Raw genomic sequence first — 10340 nt, 5'->3', positions numbered from 1 at the left:
CCTTTTCTTGCCTTTGGGCTCAAGCTGACACATTAGCAATTCCTGGGTCTCGAGCCGACCAGCCTTCCAACCAGGACTGCATCATTGGCTCTCCTGGGTTCCAGCTTGCTAGCTTGCCATGCACATCATGGGACTTGCTTGCCTGCACAAGTATGTGAGCCAGTCCCTTATAGAAAATATCTCTCTGCCTACATCCATACACATGTATCTGTGTGTACACACACACAGCCAATTCCTTATAGAAAATACCTTTCTATCTGACACACACCCAGACATTCTCTCTCATACTCACTCTCACGCTACTGCTTCGGAGAATCCTAATACAGGATCTCAGCTAGAAATCAGCAAACTAGGGCCCATGAGCTAAATGCAGTCTGCCATCTGTTATTTTACAGCCCATGATTGAAGAATGGTTTTTACTGATGAATATTTGTAACCAATTTAATGATAGGAACCCTTAGCTTTGATCCCCAGGTAAGCAAAACGTTACCCCCCCGACACACACACATATCTTGATCCCATTCTTGTCATTAGTAGTCCTGTATTTCTAAAAATTGTACTCATATACTTTGAAGTTCATCACTGAAAGTTGCAGGAATGTTCATATCCTTGATTCTGTCTCTGGCCCCACATAACCTAAGATACTTACTGAAAAAGTTTACTTGCCCCTCATCTAAGCTCTGATCGTCTGCTAGAAGTGAAAAAATATGGTGGGGATCTTAAAGACATCTACAGCACATTCTTTCCCTTTTATAACTATAAAAAGTATCTATGTTAATATTCTGCAGGTATTTTTTAGTATTAAAAGGATATTTTCCCAAGGGGTGTAATTAGAGGAAAGATTGCATCTTTTTTTCGTTTTCTGGATGAAGGTGAATGCGGGAGATCTCTCAGGCTGGTTGGCCTTGTATGTTCTGTAGACCGCAGCTGGGTCTTGACAGTGCTGTGAGTATCAGCTTTGACCTGACCCCAGCCTGCTCCTCTGGCTCCAGGCACCTTGAGTCACTGCAGTCGTATTTGTCATTGCTTTCTTTCATCAGCTGTTGTTCATCTTTTTATGAAGCTGTCTTGAATTTGTTCTGGAGCATTCCTTGTTTATTGTCTTGAAGTGAGGAGGACTGCGGGTTACAGTGTAGGAAGTCAGACTACCCCGGGTCTCGCACCTTGCTTACTGGGTGACAGCTGGGAAGCGCTTTGTCCGAGGTCACTGAGAGTTCACCCTGAGGGGAGAACCAGCCAGGCTCTTTAAAGGAGGGCCTGGGCTACAGCAGGCCCTGCTCTTACAAGCGCAGCCAAATAAGAAAGGCAGTCCTGCTTACAGAGAGGGTAGGTTTTTCAACTGCTCATTAAGCAACGAGGATGCCTACCTTTGTGTTCCTTGAGGGTGGATAAGACTCTGGATCCTAGAATCAGAGATGGGACGCTGAAACTGCAAAGCATGGCTTGTCAGGCAGCCTGGTTCCAGAGAAAATGCCTTCCTACCCGAGGGCTTTTGTACTTTCTGTGAGAGGTGGCATGGAATATCCTTGCCCACACTGTGCATGGCTGTCTCTTTCCCCAACTTTAGAGCTCACTTAGATATTTAGGGTGTTTTTTTCTGATAATCCAGCTTAAAGTACAATAACCCACCTGATGGTTCACTCCACGTATTCTCTAAGGCCCCTGCTATGTCAGGAACTGGTCTAAGAATTAGGGGTCAAAAGAAACCAACAAGGAAAAAAAAAAACCCTTCAGAACCAAAACAGTCAAAATTCCTGTTTGTTTACAGTTTCTGAAACTTTGGCATGCATCTCGTCACTTGAAGGGCTTGAAGAAAGCAGACTGCGTGACCTCTAAGTGTCCAAATCAGTTGGTCTGGGGTGGGGCCCAAGAATTTCCATTTCCAGTAATATCGCAGGTGCTGCTGGTGCTGTGAGTTCAGGGATCCTATTGTGAGACCCCTGCTTGAGTGGGTAGTGCTTCTCTCAGCCTGTGCTTGTTTGCCCAATATGATTTGCAAGTCTTTTGTTTATTTGCACTTTTTTTTTTTTTTTTCTTTTTTAGCTTGCCACTGGCAGAAGGGGTATTCTGTGAAGGGGATTCATCTCTGTCTTGCTCCCAGTGTGTTGCTGGTCCCAGCAGAGGGATCAGTATGTAGTAGATGCTCCTTGGCCACTTGAAGGGCTGAGAAGGGCTGAAGGCAGATGGGCAGCAAGGCAAAGCTCTCTTTGCTCTTCTTCCCCGTGTGTCTGCCCTTCTTCATTCAGCCACTTCCGTGATCCGTGTGGAATCCTGGCAGGTGGGCCAGGTAGGACCGGGGTTGGCTTCTCCTCCCCAGTGGGAAATCTCATGTATTCAGTCAGGTTGCCTAAGGGAAAACAGTTCTTTATGCTGTGGTGGGGGAGGGGGCATTGTAGAGCTGGCGAGTAAAGAAAAGATTGTGTGCATGCGGACCACAGAGCGATGGCGGAATGGTGGGCATCCACACCTGGGGGAGGGGTGGTGTGCGGGCGGATCTTGCGACCAGAGAGCCTGTAACATGTAAGCATTCAGACTTTTTAAATAAGAGTTCCCTGAGTTTGCACAGTGAATTAACTTTCATTGAGAGCTGGCTTCATGTCTGTATTTTTTAGATCAGAGAGAACTCTGTACTGTGAAAGTTGCTCAGTGGTGTCTGACTCTTTGCGATCCCATGGACTATGCAGTCCATGGAATTCTCCAGGCCAGAATACTGGAGTGGGTAGCCTTTCCCTTCTCCAGGGGATCTTCCCAAACCCAGGGATCGAACCCAGGTCTCAGAGGCAAGCCAGTCAACTGCACTTCACGTCCTTAGACAGACCTTTGTCCCCTGCCAGCTACAGTAGAGCCCGAATTTGTAACTCAGATCTGGCGTCCTTTTAGAGTTTTCTGAGAAATGGTTGTAGTAGCATTTGGTACCAGGTGGTGATTCCCTCAAGAGAAACCAAATGTCTCTATCTGTTCTGACTGCTGTTAACAAAATACGATAAGATGGGGTGGCTTCTAAACAGAAGAAATGTCTCTCATCTCTGACCACTGGATGTCTGAGACCCAGGTGTCAGCAAGCTCAGGCTCGGGAGCAGCCCTCTTGGGGATTGCAGTGGGCATCTTCTGTCTCATTGCATGGTGGAGGTGGGGTCTCTGGAGGGCCTCTTTCATAGGGTGCTGATCCCATTCATGAGGACTCCAGCCTCATGAGCTGATCACTTCCCAGAGGGTCCATCTTCTCACACGTCACCTTAGGGATTAGGTTTCCTGGGGACACAAATATTTCATCTGTAGCATGAGTGTAGGCTTGGCCCATGCCCTGAGTGGTCTCCAGGCTCAGGCGATACACGTACAATTTGTTTCCTGGGCATCCAAATTTCACTTTCGTCTCCTCTTTAAGTATTTTTATTTATTAAAATTTTTTCCTACAGTGGCTGCTCTATTCTTTTATTATTGAAGTACAGTTGATTTACAGTGTTAATTACTGCTGTACAGCAAGGTGATTCAGTTATATATATGTGTGTGTGTGTTCTTTAAAATATTCTTTTCCATTGGAAAAATTGAGTACAGTTCCCCATGCTATACAGTAGGACCTTGTTGTCTATCTGTTCTATATATATAAAAGGTTATGTCTGATAACACCGACCTCCCACTCCATCACTCTCTCAACTGCCTCCCCCTTGACGCCCTCCACTCTGTTCTCGGTGTCTGTGACTCTTCCTTCCTGATGAGTTGTGTCTAAATATGAAGGGAGGGAGGAGGGGAGGGAGGACCACTTTCCTACTCTGCCCAGGCAGGTTTTTTACTCTGAGTGACTGACTTGCTGATCCTTTGCTGAGTGGGCTTGTATATGTAAAATTGAACCAGAGTACTCTCAGCTGTTTGGCTCCTACCTGTCTCCCCACTCTTACTACCCATCATTCTGTCAAGTACACTGGTTTGTTTGAAATAAAGCATGTTTATTTAAAGTGTGCCCACCTCTGGGCCTTTGCACACATGGTTTGCTTTGCCTCAAATATGACTTGTCTTCCCAGTTAACTAACATCCATCCACTGGCTCTTAGCTCAACCGTAACTCTATGAGAGACCCTCCCTGAAATCCGGCACTTGATCTCCTATCTGCCCTCCACCTCTAACCTTGTTGATATGTTTAAAGTATGTTTAAAGTATTGGTGTGATGATTGGATTTTTCTTTTCTTATTTAATACTTTGGCCACCTGATGAGAACTGGTTCATTAGAAAAGACCGTGATGCTGGGAAAGATTGAAGGTGGGAGGAGAAGGGGACGACAGAGGATGAGATGGTTGGATGGCATCACTGATTCGATGGACATGAGTTTGAGTAGGCTTTGGGAGTTGGTGATGGACAGGGAAGGCTGGCGTGCTGCAGTCTACAGGATCGCAAATAGTCGGACACGACTGAGTGACTGAACTGAGCTGAGGAGAGCTCCATGAGAACTCATTATGATCTTAAACACAGCAGGCACAAAAACTCCTGGCTGAACAAATCCATGTTGGTTTCTGACACAGCGCCTGGAGCATAGAGATAGTGATGATTCTTCAAATCAAACCCATAGTCTGGGGTGGCAGCTGAGGAGGAGGAATGAACACAGTTCCATTTAATCCTGATATATTTTTGAGAGGCTCTGACATCTGGGGAGTTTCATTTGGTTTCTGAGGATTTTTTCTAGAATTACCAAATTGGTAAGCAAATGTAACTCTGCAATAGCCCCATTCAAGTAAGGATCATTAATTTCTCATTTTTCATTTTAAAAAGATGCTGAGTGCACTGAGGTCAGCTTTCTGCCATTAAAAGGCAGTGCCAGGCTACAGGCAGAGCACACGGCCCCATGGCCCCTGCCCTTTCAGGATTAGTTCAAACTGGAAGCTAAGGAAAATGGATCCTGTAAGCAGGAAAACCCATCTGAACAAAACTCAAAGAACCACACTTTGTTTTCTGACTGCTTTAGGGAATTCATGTTTAATCAAAATTGAAGAGTACAGCAGTAGCCATTGAGAATTCTTGCATCTTATCTCCATTTTAGTGATTTCTTTTTAATTAGTTGATATTCTGCAGAAATCTTAATGCACTTAAAACAATTGGGAAGCTGAAATAAAAGTGGGAGTTGTGGTTGCTTCTGGCAGAATTGTTTGCTTCTTCGGTTCTGGGCAATTTTGCTAACAAGTAACCTGTAACCTACTTCTTAGACTCCAACTAGATAATGTATTTGGTTACTTTTCAAAGTTTAGTTTATAATCCTCATTAGTTCTCTAGCTAGCTTTCCCCTGGCAGTGGATAGTCCTGCCGCATCACATTTGTGGTTCTTGCTTTTTAGGGCATCCTGTTTTCATTTAAAAGATGAAAAGCTTAATTAGTGCCTCCAGTTCCTAGATTTTTATGTCATATGTTTTTGCCAGTGGTGTTAGAATATTTTGTCACTTAAAACTCCAAGGGGAACCGAGTGAAATGTCTGTCACTTTGAAGCAGTTCCTTTTATCATGATGTTGACTAGGCTACAAGGAGTAGCCCAACCCAGAGACTTAGAATTACTTCTTGAGAAGCTGGTGGAGGCAGAGCGGGGAAGGTAAAGGGTTGGGTATCAGGGGGTGCAAACTTAGATCACAGCCCTACACTCATCTGGACACCGTTCTTAATCTGACCTGTTGACAAGGCCCTCTGCCTGGCAGAACTGGCCTGTGAATTTGGAGAGGTCTCGTGTTTTGGTCTGTATTGGTGCTGCTGCTGCTGCTAAGTTGCTTCAGTCGTGTCCGACTCTGTGCAACCCCATAGACGGCAGCCCACCAGGCTCCTCTGTCCATGGGATTTTCCAGGCAAGAGTACTGGGGTCGGGTGCCTTGCCTTCTCCGGTATTGGTGCTAGCCAATAGAAATAAAGTGTTGAGTCACATCTGTGATTTAAATGTTTTTAGTAACCACCTGAAAAAGTAAAAAGCTGAAATTGAAATAATTTAATCCAAGATATGCGAAGTATTATCATTTGAACATGCAAAGAACTACTGAAGTATTTTGTCTTTTTTTTAGTACTACGTCTTTGAAAGACATTTTCTCAGAACAGCTCGGTTTAGACTAACCGTATTTGTATGTGTTTAATAGCCAGCTGTAGCTAGTGGCTACTGTGTTGAAAGGTATAGCACTGGATAATCAGTAAATTCTCATTTCTTTCCCCTTAGATTTTAGGAATAAAGTTGAGTCACCCATCCAGGGGGAGTGGCTGTTATGGAGAATCAGAAGTCTGCCCTCCTTGTGCCAATATATAACACTCTGATCTTTAATGAGAACGCATGAGGCAGGTAAAGCTATTTCCCCAGAGAAACCCACGCACTTAACTCTTACAACCTGTATATGTCTCACAGCAACTTGTAATCCATCTGACTGTTCTGGGTCTTGGTAACACGTGGACTAGTGAGGACAGATGGGAGGTAAGAGAGCTGGAGCCAAAGATCCAATCATCTGTTGGAACTTTACCTTGGAGAGTATTGAAAACCATGGTGCTAATAGTCCACCTTTTGCAAAAACTCACGTAGCATGGGTAATGATCTTTGCAGTGCCTGGTCTTGCAGAGGCAATGAACAGATATATTTATTCCTCCCCATTAAGATATCAGTGTCTTATCTTCATTAGGTTGTTCTAATGGAAGTATGACTACTAATAAGTCTTTTCTGACTGCAAGGGAGGAATTTTGGTTCAAACAGGGTGTGTTGAAGGAATCTAAGTCGCAGACACCTAAATACCTGGATACTTCAAGTTTCAGTGAGAAATTATCTGGCATCCAGGTAAGTGAAAATGATACACTTTGTAATCTCATTCATTCATTCATGTATGTGTCTTTTCAGGAGGTATTATAGCTGAAACTTGTGTGAATGCTGTAATCAGGGAACAGTATGTAACAAATTCATTATGTAGAATCCTGTGGGTTGTTGGAGTCTGAAAGATACCAGTTTTGAAGCCCACCTACTTTGGTGTACCTTGTTATTCTATGGAAATGTTATAGATTTTGCAGATGTGTCTTAGAAATCCAACATCTCAGAGATGTTAGATATTACTGACAGGCAGTAATGGTTGCCAGAAACCAAAGAAATTTCACAGAAATTGTAAACATGATGTTGGTTGATAAACTTGCTTGTTCAAGTCTGTAGGGTAGACGTGGGTCAAGTTGAGGCTTTCTGTAAGGCTAGAGTAAATGGTGAGTGTTTGATTCCTTTTTTTTTTCCTAACAGACTTTGTACATCTGTCTTTGGAGTCCAGGCAGGATGATCTGAAACACTCAAATTCTTCCAAAGCATCAAGTAAGACAATGAAGGAAAGAAGGAAACACTGCAAAAAAGGCTTTTATTTTATAGGCACCACTGCAAAATGAGGAACACTTCAAAACATAGAAAATAATAATTTATTTTAACTTCATTTACTTGTTTATAACTAATCATGATTCTGTGAATTTGCTTGTAAAAGTCTCCCTTTGAATCTACAAAGCAAAGGTTTCTCCTACAATGAGCACTTAAAATTCCACAAACCTTCTCCATCCACAACTTTCCTGTACATGCAAAAAGTCCTCCAATGAGTTGCAGTATTTGCAAACATGCTGTAAACTCCCACAAAGTTGCATTATATTTTGCCTTCTGTTAAAACCTTTACACTCTCTTGGGAACTTTAACCAGAAAAAATGTTTAGTGTGTATCCCAATTCTAAACACCTCTGGTTTGGTTATGTGCATTATATATAGTTAACCACAGAGTTTGGTGGGTTTGAGTTGAAGCTTTGACCTAAATAATATATTAATGGTCACTCCTATGAAACACATTCAGCAAAGTAACATTATAAAATAGAGCTCCATTAAAATACATACCAGCAGTCATATCTGTGTTTTTAGCAGAAAAGGAAAAAAGCGTGTTTAACTTTCTTATATGAATATAGTTTAAACAAATTATTCTGTGAAGGTATGCGTAGTAAAAGATCTTTTTGAACTTTAAAAACTTTATGTAAAAGGTAAGGAGTAAAAAAGTATCCTTGCTGTTTGAAAAAAAAGCTGTTTGGTTAATATTGCCTTCCAGGATAGTAGTTAAGGGTGGTTTTTCTCCACTTAAGACACCCAGAGTGGTAGGGCTCGCTAATTTAGACTATAAACATGATGTTGCGATGTATCTTATATACAAAAACTTGCCGCATTGAACGAGGCAGGAATTGCTACCCCAATGGTAGTGTTCGCTTTTATGTACATAATGCAGAAGTGAAAATTATACAGTAGTCACCGAGAGGAATGAATTGTATACTCTAGTGCCGTCTGGCGATTTTGCGCCGTGGGTTAAGAGTTCTTGGATTGTCATCCAGTTATCAAATATCTTTTTATTCCTCTTCTTCATCATCTTTTTGTGGCTGAGTTCGAGGATATTCATCTCCTTCCTGTCGTCGGCCCCCTGCTGCTCCTTCAGGCAATCGAGCCGGCTCTGCATCATGAACTCGCGCCGCCGCCTCTGCTCCTTGGCCCTCACCACGTGCTGCTTCCTCTCCTCCTTGCTCCAGTAGCGCCCCATCTTCAGCTCGCTCACCGCGTCGTCGTCCGTGGTCATGCCGCTGCGCTCTTCTCGGATCTTGAGGGCGCGCTCCCGCAACAGGCGATCCCGCACCGGGCGCTTGGTGATGTAGCGCGTGCCGTCGCTGCGGATCTTCACCTTCCACTCCATCCTCGGCTCCGACTGGTTGGCTGAGTTCAGGTCCTTGCACATGCTCACCAGGCTCATCTGGCTCTGCGCGTACTCGACGGCCGACTTCTGCTGGATCAGCTGCATGTAGCTCTGGTAGTGCTGTGCGTGCGCGGGGATGTGGGCGTGCTTGTAGGGCGAGTGCGGGAAGGGCGGCAGGTACGAGCCTCCCAGCTGTGCGCCGGGGGTGGGGCTCCCGCTGCCGCCGCCACCTTCGTCGCTGGGCTTCCTCTCTTTGCTCTCCGGAGCCGGGCTGGGATCCAGCTCTTTAGGGGAAGGGCTGTAGTTCGGGGAGCCCCCCTCGGAATCTTCCGTGATGGACAGCAGGTTCTTGGGGGACGGCCCGTAAGCTTCCGCGGCACCTTCTCCCTCGGCCGCCCTCCGCAGGGAGTTGTCGGGGGACATCTCCAAGGTGAGTGGGGTGCTGCGGCAGCTCTCGCCGGTGTTGTAGGCGCTCGAGCTGTCTTTGTCGGACTTCTCGGGCAGCTCGGTGATGTCCGCGAGCTCGCGCCTGCGCACGTCCACGCTGGTGTTGTAGTTGCGGAAGCCGCTGTTGTGCAGCATCCAGGGCTCGCGGAACTGCTCCTTGAGCTGCTGCATCTTGTGCGCGCGCACGATGCTGAGGCACTCCAGCTCGATGCTGCGCAGCTCCTCGTTGAGCAGCTCTAGCTCCTTGTCCACGCTCTCGGGGTCGCTCTTGCTGGCGTCCAGGGTGCTGCCGGGGTAGTAGAGGCCGTAGGGGCCGGCGCTCTTCACCTGGCACTTGAGCTCCAGCAGCTCGCGGAAGCGCTCGCACTCGTCCACGGGGATGCCCAGGTAGTCGGCGTCGGCGCAGTCGGCCGAGATGAAGGACTCGTTGCTGAAGGGCAGGTCGCCGCTGCCCAGGGTGTCCTGGCTGCAAGTGAGATTCCTCTGCCCGGCCAGCGGCGGGGAGGCCGCGGGGGCATCGTCGCCGTTGTTCTCCTGCTCCGAGCTCTCGTCATTGCGTGTGCTCTCGTCCGTCCGGCCCACGCCGCTGTCTTTCTCGTGCTGGTTGGACAGGATGGTGGCCGTGTCTGTAGTTCCCCCGTCTTCCTCGTGCTTCTTCTACACGACAGAAAACAAGAACACTTGGTCACGGGGAGGGAGGCTGGAGGGACGGTCCCGGGTGCCACTTTTCCGGTAGGAGGGAGGGAGGGAGGGAGGGACTTGGGTTGCTGAGATAGTTAGCTTGAGAAGTTCCCCTAGGTGAGCCGCTTCACCTCCATCTGGGAAAGGAGGACGATCACTTGACCTACTGAATGATTGCGGCTCTTCCAGTACCTCTTACCAGGAAGCAGGAGGCACAGAGGACATCCTTGAGTGCCTAAGGCACTGGAGTGGTTCCAGCATCTCTGACAATGGTGGTGGCAGAGGAGGGGAGGGGAAAGGGCGCCAAGCAGCTGAGGTTAACAGAGGGAATTGCTTTCTCTGATCTGCTCTTTATTTTGTCACGTGTGTTTTCCAAACAAGTATCAGAAGGTCAGTGGTACCTTGGCATTACTGTTCTGCTTTCTAAGCCCAGCAGCACTCTCTCGGTCTGAGAGGATATCAGCTTGCTTTTCATTGGTGGGCAGACAGAAAAAGCACTGATTTTCTTTTGCCAGCTGGTGGGTTTCTCA

The 10340-nt window shown here is 46.3% G+C and overlaps 1 protein-coding gene across 1 annotated transcript in view; it reads right to left on the bottom strand.

Annotated features, from left to right (window-relative positions):
- Window positions 1-7314: 7314 nt before the first annotated feature.
- PDZRN3 (PDZ domain containing ring finger 3) overlaps window positions 7315-10340 on the bottom strand; it is a 269131-nt gene continuing 266105 nt past the window's right edge. Inside the window, exon 10 of the mRNA XM_061396394.1 lies at window positions 7315-9786. Within this exon, the coding sequence (XP_061252378.1) occupies window positions 8236-9786 (1551 nt within the window). The 3' untranslated portion in view covers window positions 7315-8235. The remainder of the gene's footprint in view (window positions 9787-10340) is intronic.

The sequence above is a fragment of the Bos javanicus genome, chromosome 22, assembly GCF_032452875.1.
Source record: "Bos javanicus breed banteng chromosome 22, ARS-OSU_banteng_1.0, whole genome shotgun sequence".
NCBI lineage: Eukaryota > Metazoa > Chordata > Mammalia > Artiodactyla > Bovidae > Bos > Bos javanicus.
The sequence above is the reverse complement of the archived record's forward strand: the minus strand, read 5'-3'. Positions and strand labels throughout refer to the sequence as shown.